Genomic DNA, 18,356 nt, shown 5'->3' on the forward strand with positions numbered 1-18,356 from the left:
ACATTCCGGCATTTCCCACGCAACAATATTCACTTCGAGTCACTTTAGCTTTTAGATTTAATTGTACGTGTGTCTTTTTCCTCTGAGCTATTCAGGCTATCTACCCATTTTCTCTATGTCCTGTGTCCCCTTTTCTCGTTTCGTCTTTATTTTGGTGCCGAATTTTGACAGATAGCTCAATAAATGGGTCGGATTAAAATCTAAAAAACAATTTAAATTTTGTAATTGCACAAAAATGCGTCATAAGAACTATAACTGGTATAATAATGTATATTTGGACCTTGGGCTATTTTAGTCTGAATATTTCGCAAAGAATTCATCAAGAAAAAGATCGTTTCTCCCTGCATTTTAATTATTTGAAGATACTGAATAGTTATATTAGCATTTTTCTTTTTCCATTTTATTGATTGCTAGCACACTGGCATCTTTAATTATTTATTTATTTATTGGCTCCAAAACTTTTTTTAGTAAAAAAAAAATAAAATAAAATGTGAAAACAGAATAGAATTAATTTAATTAAATTGCAAATAATAATAGCTAGACTGCAGACACGAACTTTTTCACAAAACTACCTTATTAAACAAAACTTATTGAAAATTATATATTTACGAACGAAAACATGTTGAATTTAAGGAGGAAAGAAATATTTGTATTTGAATTTAAAACAAAAAAACCTTAGTTTTATTATTCGAAAATGAGGAGATTATTAAAAAAAGTATCATGAACTTGAAGTGGTGAGTGGTGAGCTGTTCTGTTGTGAAATTATAAATAACATTTAAATTAATGAGCGGTGGGGGAAACATGAAACCGCAGTCCGTCTTCTCTGTGGTTCGACTGGCAAAAACAAATTTCATGAGGAAATTGCGTGATGAAAAAAATAATCCAATGAGCAGGTGTTTTATTTTTAGTCAGAGGAACCAGTGAGTACACATTAGATCTGTGTGTACCCGGCACTGGAATGATGCTGATCATGTGACACAGCTGAACTCTGTGGGCCCTCACAGGCTGCCAGCAAAGGCACGGCACTTAAGGAATGAGGATCCGGCCGGTGCAGATATGAGTGTTTCTGTGTGATGACTTCGCCTGGAGGTGAGATTAAGGCTGTTCATCCTCAGCTCCACTCTGGAACCTTCTCTCTTCTCTACTTCTTTCGTTATTTTCTTTTTTCCTGGGGCAAAGAACAGTCAGAAAAATGTCAGGCCTATTGTCTGCACAGATGAAACACAGCCGCCTCGTTCGGACACATTCTTATTTTTTATTTTTTTATTTTTTACCGGCAAACTAGGAAGCTTTCTTCAATCTTAACACCTAAAATACGAAAGCATGCACATATGCGACATAGATATTCCTCAATCTCACAAAATAATTTAAGAAAATCCTGGGATGTTGTTTCTGATCCATTCCTAGTTGGATAATTGTGTCAAAGCACGCCTCGGCTTCAGAGCCATCAGGCTGTGCCGCTTAAATTGGACATGTGGGTCTTTATTCGGGTCTATTATGTGCTGAGTTGAGCCTGTGATAATAAATGCTTGCATCCACTTCTCGGGGTGTGCGGGGGTCATGGACTGTCATCCTGTATCTGGGCCTCGGCTCAGCTCCAGCAGCACAGGGTTACTTGTAGAACAAGACGTGCCACAGTGGGGAAGATCACAGTGGCGGGAGTTGCCTGGGAGTGTGTGTTTTTTCTGGTGTGTACACAAAGAACACTGTCACTCTGCATTAGAGATGGACAAACTCGATCGGTTTGCGTGCTTGTGTGTGTTTAAGACACCTATGTCAAACACACCTCTGCAGATTTGACGCTCATGCGCATTGTGCAGCACAGTAAGACGCCAGTAAGTCTGGGCTGCATTCAGGAGTGTGACTATTTCTAACATCATCCCTGTGCGTGTATTAATAGAGCAACGTCCATCCCTGCCCTATGACTGCAGGGCCCGCCTTTGTTCTTTACCGGTAATACAGGCATAATTACAAACCTTAAAGAGCCTCCTCACCTTGCTTCCTCCCTTCCCTTAGCTCTGACACACATCCAGGAAGTGCCTAAGACCAGAGCTGTGTCTGTATACAGGCCATGCCTTCAAAGAATTAAACTGAGGCCGTGCGTTGTGCGGTGCGCAATGGTGTTTTAAGCCGTGAAAGCAACACCTGTTCCAAAAGTCACATCAGTTCCCTCCAACTCCAATCTCCACGCTGCAGTAACACAATAATGTTGCAGTAAAACGCCAATGGACGTAACACCTCTAATTTCCCAGAGACCATTTCCATTTACAACTCTTATGTGTGAAGCCAGTGTCGCCCACAATATGAAACTGGCCTCACTGCCGATTTTTTTCTTCGTCGTTTATTGTGACTGAAATTTGACTGTGATAATAATTTGTGGCTTTGTTCTGGCTGGCTGCATGGTTGAGGCCTGTGGGGAGATTTGGGAAGCAGTCCAGCCCCCAGCAGGCCCTTTAATGCCGCTGGATTCCCAGTAGTTTCAGGCAGGGTAGGGACATGACCAAAATGACGGGGTTGGACAGCAGCGCAGCACCACACTCAACCCACCAAACACTCTGTTTATAATTTCGCTGCAGCTTATATGTGATTTATCTGAGATCTGTATCAAACTGTGTTGTAAAACGTGGTTTTATTGAAAGCAAAAGCCTCGGTAGCCGCAGTAGCTTTCTCGTAGTAGTCGATTGAGACTGCAGCTCCAGACTGAAACAGGCATGCCTGAAAATATAGAAACAGTTATTACTACTTTGGGCCTCTTGCCACAGTTGTCTCTTCATCTGCATCCACGAGCACCTTCTAGATTTTGCTGACCACGCAGTTGCAATTCTGCCCTCTTTTGGCAAGTTTCCCTTGTTTTATAAACCTTATCGTGTGGTGACAATATGAGTGACGTGTGGGCTGACCTTTTTTTTCCCTTAGTTTCACAGAACAAAATAAATAAATACCGGACTTTGTTATTCTTTGTCTTCTATTTCTCCCTCTGGTTTCCAGGGTATGGAAATATGTCTGGAAATATTTGTCACATTCACACATCTGCAGTAGCCAGAACCTTCTAAGACTAATAAATGACACATACTTTAAAAAAAAATGTGTGTCACTGAATCTCTGTGTATTATTGCCCGCATTTCCCTGCGTTTAAATTGACTGTAGAAGCATTACACAAGCTAAAATAATGAAAATATGATATTTTAATGAGCATTAAATGAACAAAAACATTTCCTGTTACACTTTAATAAATAAATAAAGCATGCTTTGTAAGTTGTATATGTACTTGCATTTATTAAGATTTTTTAAGTGTTTGTTGCAATATCAAAGAAGTGAATTTCCAAATACTGGAAAATGTCTCTCGACGATTTTAGGGTTAGTTCAGGGGTTATTCGCAGTAAACTACTATATTTTTTTTTATTCTTTTTTTTTTCTGGCAGCACAGTGCAGGAATGTCGTTGAGTACACTGCTGAAATTTAGAAATTAAACTTTTTGTCGCAGATTTGATGCAGGAAGAATTTATTAGAAACTTCGTTTGCCTTAATTTCGATTATTAAAACCAGAAGAAAAACATTGGAGCTTTGGAAAAAAACAGCGTTCACAATCCCGACCTTAATCGTGATCATTAACGCCACATAAGAATGAGCAAAATTAGCATGATGTTTTTCTGCTGGTTACTAAATTGCTTACACCCCCGAATGAGTCCGATTCGTTCTGTAAAAGAGCGTCGGGCACATGGAAACACACAAACACATATTATTCAGTAAATAAAGTCAAATAAATTTAGTTTGGCTCGTTTTTCCTCTCTTTTTCAAATTCTCAAAATGAGATTATTGTCCTGGGAGTTGTTGTTTATATTGCTTAATGGAGAAAGGAATAAATAGTAATTATATTTATTTGCTAATCTATGGAAGGAGGTGCCTCTGGGCTGCAGAGCTGCATCCTGTATAGGTCTATCATATGTTAATGAAGTTAATGGCGGAGCTTCAGTGACAGCTGGCTGCCGAAGACCAATCAGAGCGCTCGTAGATGGAAGCCAGTGTGAGTTTGAGGTTCTGCAGGCAGGAGGTGTTTGAAGAACCATGTGAGCTCTGTTCGTGATGTAAAGACGGATCCTTTCGCTTTTATTTGATTTTTTTGACTCCCCGACAGTTATGAGCATGCACCCCACAACTTGTAACCACTGGGGGCTCTTTTCTCGCTGATGATGCGTTGGAGTTACGCGTGGATTTCTTCCAGGCTGTCCGACAGAACTCATGAAACCCTCTTCAGAGCGACGGTTTGTGGACTTGCGCATTAGCTAATGATGTCTGTGGGTTTTATCCCTGACAGTCTGAATGGCTCAGATCCCTCCAAGTCGGCCTTTCTAGAATTCGGACACGGACACTCGACGCACCAGCAGCACTCCTCCGGACTCTCTCACGTTTATCCGGTTCACGGCTTGCAAGCTGCTGGCCATTCCCAGCACGAAAGCCCCTTTCCTGGTACCGCGTCCTATGGCCGCTCTTTGGGCTACGCCTACCCCGGCACGGTGAACACTCATCCCCCGTCCGCTTACATGCCCTACCAACACAGCAATCACAGCAACAGCAACAGTGTGACCCACAGCAGATTAGAGCACACAGGTACGTGAGAAAGTCACTGAACTGTTGTATATCATTAACGGCCATAAACTGATATGCCTTAAGTCTATTTGCGCACATGGCAAGGGAGAGGGGGGGAAAGCGCGTTTAGATGTGTAGTGAGTTGATTATATATATATATATATATATATATATATATATATATATATATATATATTTTTTTTTTTTTTTTTTTTTTTTTTTTTCATTGCAAAGATTTACTAAAAAAATAATTTTAGTGGAGGTACGTTCACATTGGGGTATTTTTATTATTATTAATGCAGAAATAATAAAGGATTAAGTCTCGGTAGGGTGTTCTTTCTTTGCCTTGTTATATAAGAAAGATATGCAGTCGCATTAAATATTAATTATTATATTAATAATATTCTCTGAGTATGGTCTGGGCCTACCACAGGTACCCCTATTGTTAATGCACATTAACCCAGTGGTGTCGGAATAAAACCGTCCTTTCATCCTTGTGTGTGTGATCATTTGCTGCGTGTGTTGTTGGCATTACGGCCTTCTGATCCAGAAAGCTTAGAAGTGTAAACATTGCCACGTGAAGCTCGCACTAAAATGTTCCGTCCAGATTAAGGTAGAATTTGGGAGCATTAGATTAATATCTGATGCGCAAATGTAATTCGTTTCAGGCCCTGGCGTTTTGTGTTGGCGTCCAGGGCCTATCAGATGCAGTATCCGGAGACTACAATTTGTATGCATTAAGGCTGTAAAACCGAACTACTCCTCTGGTCTTCGTGTTGGTTGCAACTGTAGGTTTTGCTCAGAGACCACGTTCAAAGCTTGTCCAATGGGACTTTTACGCTTTGGTTTGACGGATATGATGAAAACTCATAAATCGGACGTCTTGTTCTGCTCAAACTCTGTGCTCTGTGTTTCATCTTCAAGACCACGACAAGTCCTCTGTGATTGAAGGCAGAGACATTCGTCTAAATGGAAAAGGGAAGAAAATTCGCAAGCCTCGGACCATCTACTCCAGTCTGCAGCTGCAGGCTCTGCACCAGCGCTTCCAGCAGACACAGTATCTGGCCTTACCGGAGCGCGCAGACCTTGCGGCAAAGCTGGGGCTCACACAAACTCAGGTAGGCCTTAAACGCATCACTTTGCGAGGCTCTCTATCGTTTATGCACTATATTAACTAATAAACAGATTATTTAGGAGGATGTAGTGAAAGCTAGAAATAGTCAATATGTTATGGTTAAAATGACTCCCTTGCAACATTTCCACTCCTTGTATAGACTAATAATTTATATACAACAATTTTGAATCAGTGTGACTCATGGTAGACTGAATAAAATATATGTATTAGTGAAAGAGGATAGTGTTGGATATGATTGAAAAGAAATACTTGCAGCATTATCGAGGATCACAGCAATTTCATACCCCTATCCCTTAATGCATTCCTTATTTACTGGCTGTATCTCTTTTGTCATTTGCGGTCCTTGAAGAGTTTTTGTGATCAGTGGCTGCAGTAGGAACAAAATTACCAAAAGGAGGAAAAAATATATGCAAAAGCAGTGGTTGGCAGATGTTTTTCAGTAGTTTATTATAGAGTATTAAACCAGCCCCTAACAATGGGATATGCTTGTATTTATTCGTTTTTACGTACTTTTTTACGGTGTAGTTGTAAGTCTTTTAGTACCTATAGGCCACACAAGCACACATGCACACGCACTATAATAATTACACGCGTTTCCAAGACAAACAGGTGCACGTGTCAACTGACCCCCCTCGGATGGGACAAAAATGAGACCTTTGGATCACTTTTTTTTGTTTCAGTTGAGTTCTAAAGTTAAACGATTAAGTCGTCAGAGTTTTAAAATAGAAGATAAACAATATTATGAAATCCACCCTGTCATCTCAGCCGCCTCCTGCACTTTATTCTTAATCCCTGAACACTTCTCCCGACAATTATCTCCCAGTTGTTCTGCCATTCGTGTGGTTGTTGGTGCTGTTGTTGTTGCCTAGATATCCAGCGGGCTCTTTGGTGCTTTCTTTTTAAAAAAATGAATATTCACACCATTGTTCTCGGGTATAAAAATAGCCACCATGAACTGAACCCACAAACATTTTCGCTGACCTATCACGGCGCGTTTGGAGCCGCTTTTATTTCACAATTCTTTCAGTCCCGGCTTGTTGCTGTCACACTCATGCATCACTAGACTTATAAAACAGCGAACAATAAAAGGGCTTAGCTTTAATGGGTAACAAGTGGCACTCATCTGCAAGGCTGAATAGCTAACTGTGCGCCAAGATTAGGCCTGGGACTTGCAAAAACAACCCCAAAGGATGAGTTATTATGAGTTTTACTTTCTTTATTGCTCACAGTGTTCCCTTCGGGGTAGTTTATGATGAAAAGAGCACCGAGTTTAATGCGGGGGAAATATGCTAATAAAAAGAAAACGACAATGAGATTTCTTTTATATTGCTGCTGATTGTTAACTGCAGTGACAATTATGCCCATTTTCTCTTTTGTTCTCCCACTTTAGGTGAAAATATGGTTTCAAAATAAGCGCTCCAAGTACAAAAAGATCATGAAGCATGGCAGCGGATCAGAGGGAGAACATCTCCACGGCACCAGCTCCATCTCTCCCTGCTCGCCCGCATTGCCCCAGCTATGGGAGGTCTCTATGGCGAACAAAGGAGCCCCGGTCCATCCGAGCAGTTACATGAACACTTTCGGTCATTGGTATCCGAATCATCACCCTCATCATCAGGACGCGATGCACAGGCCTCAGATGATGTGAGTGGACAGTTTTTGGACACTTGAGTCCATCGGGCTGCACTGAACTTGCTGGTGCCTCCAGAGGTCTCCTCTCAGAACTGAGAGTTTAGGAGACCTTGTTTATATTCACTGTATTCTGTGTGTGTTTTGAATTTTAAAATTCTCACTACAAGAACTATTCAGGCATCAAAGAAAAAAAAGGGGGGGCGTTATATCACTGCAAGCTCTTGTTGCAGGGTCTGACATCAGTGAAACGTGGGTTTGTGTGTGCAGTTTAAAAGACATTCTGGATAAAATAACTTTTTTCAAATATACTGTGTCCGTGCGTCTGCTTTATTAGCCAGCAGTTAACCAGCTGTCACTTTATTGTCACTAAATGTCTTTGCTTAGGTTTCTTTATCTTCCCCTCACTTTCAGGTAATTTCAAAAGAAAGATGGAATTGCCGGTTCCTTAAAGAAGCCTGGATTAATAACAACCGGTGCTATGAGACACTGACAAACACAAGCTTAAACTCTTCAGAGCTTTCTGAGCACTGCACAGCTCGGCCTGTGATAATGCCGTGCGAGAATAAAAGCTGTCTTTTGTCCATCAACACTCCTGAACTGCGATCCACAAAAACCTGCGACCCTGCTTGAATTTCGACAGCCATTGTCAAAACACCTGGGGATTGATTTCTGTTAGACAAAAAGCAAATATCGGCCCTGGTATCTTTTTTCGGTTTCGTAGGCTGTTTTGGTTTTACCGTTTGAGTATGACTGGGTTCGATATAAATCGAAAGGAAGGCTGTTGCCTTACAGGAAAGCAGTTGTTTCCAGCTGAGACAAAAAAGAGAGGGTGGCCACCTTTACGCACCGTGGCTGAGTTTTAACGTAACATTTCTGCACAGGATAAAAACTCTAAGACACGTGCTGTTCAAATGCTTTTATCTGAAAGCCAGTATTACAGCTAAAAATACCTTTAATATTATTCAAAAATAACATTTCACTGCATTTTTATTGCTTGTTTTGGGTGTTGGTTATAAAATGTGTTTAGTCTAAAAACACACAGTTGTATGCGTTTAAAGACGTTGAAGAGAATATCCACCATCCATCTTTTTTCATCATCAAAGTGGAGAGCGGAGATGACGTGCAAGAAAGCATTTTTACAATATTTCCCTTATTTTCCAGTGAGATCAAAAAGCAAACTCGCCCTATCATAATCAGATGATAAATGGCTGCTCTGTCCCGACAATAAACCTCGCCTGGTTTATAGTCTTTTGAAATGATTTGCTAATTCTAGTGCTTAGACTGTTTAAACACGGAGAATTAGCTATTTATACCTTTGCAAACAATCGGGGCTGATGCTCTTGATTAAATGGAGAGTTGATTTCTGCTTAATGAAGCTTAGAGAAACAGCCAGTGACTTCTTTTTGTCTTTTTCATTCATCACTCTGCTGCTTCAAACTGTCTGGCAAGCATTAGTTATCTTTTTTTCCTGATGTCACACTCAGGGTTTAAAAAAATAAAGTGAAGCCTTTTGGAAATATTTATCCTAAACTTGTGTTGCTATAAAGTACATTGCTGAAAATTCTGCATATTTTAGTTGTGTGGTGAAAGGATTTTCATGCCTCATGCTGAAGTAGAGAAGTTCCCAGAAAATGCATTCATAATAATCCAGACAGCCACCTTTCATAATTCTAAACAAAAGCTAAGTGAACTTCTAGCGGAGCACCTGGTAAAAACAAGCTTTAGTTGCAAAACAGCCTCTTTAGATACAAAAACATAAAATAACACCCATTTCTAGCTGCATGTCCACACCAAGTCACCAGAACACTCAGTCGCACAGCATGCAATCAGCCCTGCCTTACCTAGTCAGAGAAGTGGTACCTTGTTCGGGAGCTCTAAAGCCTTCTGTGGTGCTCCTGTGAAGAACAAAGCCACACCATAGCCCCGTGTTTTCGCTCCTCCGAGCTGATTTTCTCACATAACGACAAGCATTGTGTTACATTAACATCTCCTTCTTTATATATATATACACCCTCGTGCCCTTTTCCTCATTCCTGATGATTATGTGCCTTGTTAAACATGCGGACCCAGGGAAGAAGAAGCGAGCATTGCTGAAGCAAGTGACGGGGCATCAGGGAAAATTATAGGCAATTTCACATCTCCAGATTAGAATAATGGGCTTGTGGAGTTGGACAGAGAAGAGTAGGACCTTTCAAACGGGGGGGCAATTATCATGCAGGCGGATTGAAGAGAAAGTGAAAAGACTCCTGGTGTAATAGACAGGCTAAAGAGGAGGGGGGTGGAAGCTGGGGTGGTGGGTTGAAGGGTAATGATAAAGCCAAGTCTGACTGTATCAGTGATGTGGATGGTCTGGGTTATCAGATACGAACTGTCTGATGGGTTTTAATTGCAGGATAGCAATAAGAGGGAAAATAGCTTGTTATTAAATCCCACTTGCTTTGAATGGGTGAATGGCATAGCAGGTCTCTGGGGTGATTATTGTTATTAACTTGAGTGATCTGACATCTCGGGTAATTGTGAGCAGCTTCCCTGTTAGAGAGAGTGAATGCATGATTTGGTTTCGTCTGAAGGAAGGCCTGGCTTACTCTGTGGCATGATGCACACAGAGTCTGGAGGGATTACAAACACAATGCAGGCAGAAAGGTATGTACACTGACTCACACTTAGATTCAGTGAATTCAATTCGAGCATGCCTGTGTTATCATAAATGAAAGTTTGGGAAAATATAGTTTCCTTTTCTCCTTTTCAGCATTTGACAGTCTTTAAATCCTGAGCTTTAATTTATAGGCCAAGGTAAGATGCACAAAGGTCTCCTCGTGGCTTCATCGGGTTGTGACGACTGGCTGTGAAGCATCAACACACAGCCCGGCCCAGCCATGGCCTGAGGTCAGGCAGGGTTCACAAGTCCACAGCTGTCAAGAATGCCTTTCTCCCATCATTTCGTCCAAGTTTGCAGCAAAATGGAGAGCATGAGTGATCCTAATGCAGCCAAGGCCCAGCCCATGCAGGGACTCAGTGCAGGACAGCTGCTGAGAGTCTTTCCATGGATACGTTTGAGTTGCCGACCTCCGCATCAACCCGTTTTGCTGCACCCTGGGGACAAGTGCTGACACCACACTGTTGATTGTTGCAGTGGGAAAAAGGAGAAGAAGGGTTACAGGGGCCTGAGCAACAGCTCTATTTAGGGTGCTGTGATGTCGTGCCATGCAGGATCACATTCAAGTTCAACAGTTCACCTCCACCTCCGTGGCTACTTACACTTGTTGATGTTTAGGCATGACATACATCGACATGTCCTACAGCCCACACACACAAGTGCACAAATGTTTCCCCTGACAGCTACGGCCGAGGCCCACACACGCTGAGGGAGCCGCTGAAGGGAGGACACATGTGTTCTTGATGAGATTTCATTGATATTAAAAGGCAATAGTAATCATATTGCTTTTGTCAAATCAGCACAGGGCATCGACATGATGACTGAAGCCATAGGCAACTGGTGTTGGGTTCAGAGAAATAAGCCAAGAAGACATTAGGGAAACAGAACTGGGAGCTGTGATACATTTCACTGTTTACAGCAGAATTATGAGAGAATGTGTGTGAAGTCTGGCAGAAACTTTGAGGATAAACGTAATCTCTAAACACACTACAAAGGGTGTGGGAAAACACTTGGTTTTTATTACAGCTTAATGACAAAAACGTGGGAAATATATCCAATATTTTAAAGTATAAACTATTTTTCTACAGCCCAATACTTATTATTATAGCTGCCATTATATTTCTTAATATCCCTCAGATTTGCATTATGTGAGTCAATATAGCTGTGTATTTTTTATTCTTTTTTAATTAAAAATTAAATGTAAAATAATTAAACAATTTGAAAACATAGTTTATATCGAACAACAACAACAACAACAACAAAAACAATATAATAATAATAATTATTATTATTATTATTGTTTTATCCCTACAAGTTTTTCTGATTACTGATTTATAATAATATTAATAATAATAATGATTATTATTATTTTAGTTTAAAGCTCTTTTCTTATTGTAATTTGCGTTAATGTACTCTTTTCCAATATTGCACTTTGAGGTTTACGTTTGGCTAATATAGCTAAATTATCCAAGGTTTAATTTCCTAACATAAAACTATTTATTAATTAGAAACGAGAATTATTTTTTTAAAGCTGATATCAGTATTAAGCCTTATTGAAATATTTTTTTTATTCCTGTCTCAGGTAAATTGAGAAATCAGCGAAATTATTTAGGGAAACCCGATATCATGTTGCAGTGAAGTTTCATACATTAACAGCTCCACTCATGGGGGCATACCATTCTTGTTACTAGAAGCAGTATAAAAGGTTATAAACCTCTCACACCCTTAGCCCCTGCCCCACCCTACGTTTTCGCTCAGTGCGTAATGGCGCTTTGGTGGTCCATGTGGATAAGCTCGCCATTAGCGGCTCTCCATCATGTCAGTTTTGGGCTGCATATTTAATAACGCAAGGTTTATGTGGCCAAACCGAGGTTATTGTCCACTGTCATTATTTATTAGCTGACGCAAGGGTCGAGGCTGGGGAAGGGGGTGGTGTGTAGCGGGGAAAGCTGTTTTTTCTTCTTCTTCTTCTTCTTCTTCTTCTTCTTCTTTTCCTGTGACAGCCTTATTGTAGCTGTCACAACAGTCGCTGTCGTGTTTATGAAGCGTCTCTCAGGTGATTCATATAGGTGTTTTCCCCCAGCTTTTGTGAGCGCACACACAGCCTGTTTTATGTTATCACCTGGGAAAGCCCTTTTGTGAGATTAAAAAAAAGTGTCTTTTATATCACTGTGTGAATGACGGTAGCGAAGGCGAGGAAAACTAGTCTGCCAACGCAAAGGGAATGAATAAACCTTTAAACGGGTGCGCGCTCTCCCACACACACACAAACGCGCTTGTGTTTTGTCGTACCTTCAATATTTGGCACTGTTTTCTTCCATTCTTATGCGCGTTCATACGTGCGTGGGAGATTCCCCTCGGAACAGTCTTGCTTCACCTAACCACCCCGCTCCCTCCCCTACTAACACACATACACACTGAACTCTTTCTTGTTATCTGGCAGCAGAATCGTAATAAAACTGAGTGACTCCAATGTGTCTACACGTCAGCGCGCCACTAAATCCCAAAAAAGCCGCACTGTACCTGCGCCTGTAACAGCAGACGCCTCTCGGCACAGATGTTGGCACTGGCCAGTTTAGAAGTTGAAATAAAGTTACGTAAAATATATATAGTAAATATATTAAATATACATTTAAAGCATAGGCTACCGCTTGCATATTTGTTGTTCTTTACAAATGTCCGTATAAGCTGTAATTATAATGTCTGCTTCCAGTGCAAATAAATCTTCCACAGTTCAATCCAGTTCAAACTGGTTTGAAAATGCGTCGCAGTTTAAGGTGACATAAACTGAAAACACTGAGATGTGTGCACGGTTTTCCAGTGCGTCTCTCGACAGGCTCTTTATGAAAGGGGCTTCACACACCACGTACAATTAACACCTTTATTCAATTGACAGGAAGGCAACAAGTGGACTAATTACATGAATATAAAAAAAACAAAAAACAAAGAAGGTTTTTGAAAGCACCACAGTGCAGTCGTTCCGTTTGAACAAATATGATCATAGTGGTTCTGCATATAAACACATATTTACAGCCTTCGACATTTTGTACAAATCCATATAAATATGACCTGAGTTGTTTTGAGCGCTCTCTACAAACCCACAAGATTTGATGTAGCATGGATCAACCGCACAGTTTTGTTTTTTGTTTTGTTTTTCTGTTTTTCTTTTTGCTATTATTCGGTTTGTGTATAGGCATCTTATTTATTTAAAAAAAAACTTGCATATTTACCATTTATTCATTTACAAAAGAAGGTAAGGAAAAAACTGAAGCGATAAATAATTTAAAAACACGCCAGATGTCCGTTAAATATGCTGCCACAAGTGATCAGAAATCCCTTATGTGCTTTTGTGAATGGAAACCCAGTTCTGAAACATTCTTGATCATCTAAAAAAAAACCAAAAAAAAAAACCACAGCAATGTTTCATCTCAGGTTTGTCTCCCGGTCCAGTCATCGTTTTCTCTGCAGAGTCATTGTGGAGAGACCTCGCTTGAAATAAAACCGAAGACAGAAATCTGCTCTTGAGTCAGTGTTAATAAACAGCTCCCACGCTTTGCTGCGGGACTGGGTGGTGCACGGCTCCCGGGTGTTGTAGGTGTGATCCCTGCTGGTACCAGTGGTTATTATAATCCTCCAGGTACGGCGGCGATGAACTGTGCGTCGGCTGCGGCACCTGAGGTCTGCTGATCGGGGTGTTCTGAGGGGTGCTGCTGTTGTCCCAGACAGCGGGAGATGGCGGGGAGTTGCAGGCCATGGAGTCGCTGGCATTGGGGCTGTGCTCCAAGGGAACCTCGCCGTTTTTGTACAGCTTCTTGAACTTGGATCTCCGGTTCTGGAACCAGATCTTGACCTACGAATCAGAGGATCAGCATTAACTGTTATGTTAAAATGTTTGTGATTCTAGTTTATTCAAAGAGTGTTTAACTTCAGGATAGCAGCGCATTTAATTTTTAATCGTTTACCTAAATTAGGGATATCCAGTGCAGACACAAAAAGCATATATGCTGTGCGTAATTACGCACCAGGGTGTTATTAAAGGTTACATTATTGGCCATACTGGGGAAACCCTAATTCACGTGACTTTAAAGCGCTGATCATTTGGAAAATGTGAGGTGTTTACAGGTGGCTTACCTGCGTCTGAGTGAGGCCAAGCTGAGCCGCCAGCTCCGCTCTTTCAGGCAGGGCGAGGTATTGTGCCTTCTGGAAGCGTCTCTGCAGAGCAGCAAGCTGGTAGCTAGAGTAGATCGTCCTCGGCTTGCGAATCTTTTTCGGCTTTCCATTTACCATACGAACCTCCGGCTCTGGCTCCTCTTTCACTGCAAATAAATAAATATATACACACATAAATAAATAAATATTGATCACTGAATAGAACTTCGAACGGCCTCAAAGGCTTAAACATGAAACACCAGGAAAATAAAATTAAAAAAACAAACAAACGGTAGCAGTCTCACGGTAGTAAGACATTTGGCGATATGGGAATTTAGCCAGGCAGGGGGAAAAACAACAACTGAGAATAATTTTCCTAAATCAAAATAATAATAATAAAAATCTCCTCAGTTGAAAACACAAGTATGGCACTTTAGTAAGAACATCGGAGGCAAAGAAGGAAACCAAACTGTTCACGGTTCAAAAAAATATTTTTGTCTAAACTTGCATTTCACTTCAAAGGTTAAACGTTGGTAACATTAAAATTTATGAAGTGAATATATTACCATCTAACCCTTACCAGTTTATGCATACCTATTAATTGCTGTTTCAGTCCAGGGTAGGCAATTATAACACTACAGTAGCATAAAACGGCACACTACCACTGGACAAATGTTATCTTTTACGCATGACTGCACAAGAAATAAAATAATCAGTGAGCACCACGTTGCTTTTATATTTGTAATACTTTTATGTTTGGATTACTTGGATATCTACCAATTGTTATCAAATCAAAATGACAAAATGTGCGCCAAGTTGGCATTCAAATAGGAAATAAAGTTTATAATGAAATGTAACTTGCTATGAGGGATACCTCTTTTTAAAAAATGTCCAACCAGATCATGCAAGAGGGAAACAAGTGATTAGATTTAAAGTTGGCGTAGATCACATTATGCACACTGGAGATATACAAAACAAAACACAGCCTGTGATTATCTCTTCATTTACCTGAGCCCGGAGGTGAAGCTTGCAGGTGATCTCTGTTGTAATGTCCGTACTGTCTGTAGCCATTCGTGTATGGGTATTCAGATTTGGTGGCGTACGCTCCAGCAGCTCCCATTCCGTTCAGATTAAACTGGTGATGGTAAGAGTTCATGGGCTGCCCGTACGGCTGACTCTGATAATATTCATGATGGCCGTGGGCCGTCTGTCCACTGTAGTAGCCCATGTCCGTCACGGACGACTCGGGCAGAGTAGGGGAGTCCTTGGAGTTCGGATGGCAACTCATAGATCCTGGGAGATCGGTCAAAATACTCGCAATCTTCTTCTCGTACGTCTGTCCGGCGCTCATTGTGAAAGCAGTCCCCCCCAGAATAAAGAAAGTCCACTGGTGGATCCTTTCTTCTGCGGATTGTGCAAAGCAAATTCGCGACGCAGAACTGCTGTGTGCGCGCTCTTTGAACGCACGACTGTGACGAGCCTATAGTCCACTGAAACTCTTCCAGCTGCAGAAACTTGGTTGTGGCATTGCTCTGCCCCTGTGACACAGTTTTAAAGAACTGAGCTAGTGCTGGCTTCCTATTGGTTCCACTGCCCCCTCTCCTCCTCCTCCTTTGCGCTCCGGGCGAAGCCTTGGCGAAAGCCAGCCTTTAGCTAAGAGCGCATATGTGCACACATAGCCCATTGCCCCGAGTTTTTTCGTTCCCTTTACATTTGAATTTACTTGTTCACGTGTGAAACGTGAAGTATTGCATTTAGAGACTGTGTTCAAACTTAAACCAAAGGCCCAGTTTTCTCCCCAATTGCTCTACAGGCTGCATAGTGGGGTCGTGGTGCTTCAACACAAAAGTAGCCCAGAGCTTTTCTAAAGACTAATCCTTCAGCCAGGTCGTCTCCTCAATGTTTTATGCAATGTTTTCGTAACAGTACCAAGAGATCAGACATTGCTCAGCATGTTGAAAAGCTGCATACCCGTCTCCCACAGACTCCTATTGTCATTTAAAGGTGTTGGCGGACGGCGGACTTTACGTGAAAGAGATGCAGCAAATAGATAAAAGACTCGTTCAACTGATAATGCCTACGGCTGAATTCCTCCACACTGTCCGTGTTTTGCTTTTTGTAAATGCAAATTCCACCAACACTTTTTAAGATGACGGTTAAGAACTGCGCTGTACCAGTTCATAACAGTCTTTAGATAATATTAGAGGTAAAACTGTAGTTTTATTATATAATGTTTTTTATTCTAATATTATCAATGATTAAAATCCGTCCCTTCTCACTTATACAACTTTTCATTATAATTTTCATTGTGTTTCCTTGGCTTAGGTCCCTCCTGATGAAATCACAGTGCACAGCGCCCCCTGCTGTGCGAGATTGCAAATGTATCTTTCATTTTCTTCCTGCAAGAAGGAAAACCTGGAGCTTCATACAGTTAAAGGTGTACGAAGATTGTTTTTCTATCTACAGCTTAAAATTAAAATTTTGAACGACCAACTTTCATAGACTCACTATTAAAGATTATTTAAAAACTTTTCAAGTGAAGCTTCTGATTTGCTTTTATGCAACTCTCTAGATTCTCATGTGTTGTGAACTGCCGCCCTCTTTAGGTAAATTCCTGCAGCGCCGCTCTGTAGTTTCAAAAGTTCTGTTCACGAAATTTTAAATAAGACAAATTTAAAGGAGATACCCGGTTGGTGCTAAAATCTGATCCCGTGTTAGAACCAAAGTTAAAAGAACTCTAAAAGAAGAGGTCTAAATGTTTAAATGGCAATGACACAATTGATTTATTTAATTTGCACTAATGGGAGTGTAATGTTTGGTAAACCCTTTTTAATAATTATTTATGACAAGTGAGAAAAAAGGCTGACTAATATTTGCCTACATTTGTGGAAGCCTATAACCTGATATTGTAATTTCAGAGACATTAAAATAACACCAACCCTTTCGATAAACATAAATCAGTCATGAAGCGTAACATCTGCTCAGAACCTCGGTATCATCTTTAACCAGTATCTGGATTTTGTATCTCACATCTCAAAGCCCATCCAGTCTTTTTTTTCCCTTCACCTTATAAATATTGCAAATTGCAAAAAATCAAATCTTTACTGTAATTTATCCGAAACTTTTAGTACACGCTTTAATTTTCTCCCTTCATGAAAGATGAAGAGACCTATCATCTTTGCATCTCTCACATATCACGCCTATTCTCGCATCTCTTCACTGGCTTCCCGTGAAAATCAGAATCCACTTTAAATCATTTGAACATATAAAGCACTGCATGGACAGCACCTGCTATATAGCATGTCATGATGTGCCAGATGTTTTCAATTGGTGCAAAGTCTAGGCTGCAGGCAGACCAGTTCAGCACCCAAACTCCTCCCACTAAGCTGTGCTGTTGTTATAGATGCAGTGTGGAGTTTAACATCATCTTGCTCAAATACTCAAAGCCTTCTCTGATAAAAATCTTACAGGGATGGAGAATATATTGCTGTAAAACCTGAATATGCCTTTCAGCAGTAACGGTACCCTTCCAGATGTGCAAGCTGCCAACTCCATAGGCAGCTCCATACTGTCAGAGATGCTTTTGAACTGGGCAGTAATAACAAGCTACAGAGTCTCTCTTCTCTTTAGTCCAGCAGACACAGCATCTGTGTTTTCCAAAAAGAATTTCAAATTTCAATTTTTGTCTGATCACAGAATAGTTTTCTACTTTGCCTCTGTTCATTTGAAATAACTGGAACATGCTCACATGTGGCTTCTTCTTTGTATGATAGAGCTTTAACCTGTATTGGTATGGCACAAAGAGCTTTGCCCAGAAGACAGTCATTTCTGGAAGTGTTCCTGAGCTCATTCACTGACTTCCACGGCATTTTAATCCTGTGTCACCCAATGTTCTCAAGACCATGAGCATCAAATATTGATTTAGAATAGAATGGAATAATCCTTCAATTGTCCCACTGGCGGAAATTTGGTTGTAACAGCAGCAAAAAAATACAAACACAAACAGAAACAGAACAGGACATAGAACAGAAGCACACAATTTTTTTTACATATTTACATCATGGACAATAGTTACCAAAACAGTACTGTACAGTTATTAAAATTCAAGTACAGATAAGTGTCAAAACCGAGTTGTAGTGTGCAAACAGAGCAGGATACTGAAATATGTTTAAACAGTTAAGAATATTTAGAATAAGT

The 18,356-nt window shown here is 40.7% G+C and overlaps 2 protein-coding genes across 3 annotated transcripts; one reads left to right on the forward strand and one right to left on the reverse strand.

The window, feature by feature from the left end:
* Positions 1-3,759: 3,759 nt before the first annotated feature.
* On the forward strand, positions 3,760-8,855 carry dlx4b (distal-less homeobox 4b). Of its 2 annotated transcripts, XM_085465849.1 has the most exons (4): positions 3,760-4,608; positions 5,512-5,705; positions 7,113-7,366; positions 7,766-8,855. In XM_085465849.1, exons 1-4 carry the CDS (start codon positions 4,287-4,289, stop codon positions 7,767-7,769), a joined length of 774 nt encoding a protein of 257 aa, XP_085321975.1. In that variant the 5' UTR covers positions 3,760-4,286; the 3' UTR covers positions 7,770-8,855. The 2 variants fall into 2 exon arrangements, with proteins under 2 accessions (XP_085321975.1, XP_085321974.1); XM_085465848.1 differs by lacking the exon at positions 7,766-8,855 and having other exon boundaries at positions 3,761-4,608; positions 7,113-7,549.
* Positions 8,856-12,877: 4,022 nt separating this feature from the next.
* dlx3b (distal-less homeobox 3b) lies at positions 12,878-15,686 on the reverse strand. Its single transcript, XM_085465850.1, has 3 exons — positions 15,168-15,686; positions 14,142-14,326; positions 12,878-13,860 (listed from the first exon to the last, which is right to left on the reverse strand). Exons 1-3 carry the CDS (start codon positions 15,508-15,510, stop codon positions 13,543-13,545), a joined length of 846 nt encoding a protein of 281 aa, XP_085321976.1. The 5' UTR covers positions 15,511-15,686; the 3' UTR covers positions 12,878-13,542.
* Positions 15,687-18,356: the final 2,670 nt, after the last annotated feature.

This window comes from Copadichromis virginalis, linkage group LG8 (genome assembly GCF_057382275.1).
Source record: "Copadichromis virginalis isolate Kocher_CV1m ecotype Utaka linkage group LG8, C_Virginalis_male_GT1.1, whole genome shotgun sequence".
Lineage (NCBI taxonomy): Eukaryota > Metazoa > Chordata > Actinopteri > Cichliformes > Cichlidae > Copadichromis > Copadichromis virginalis.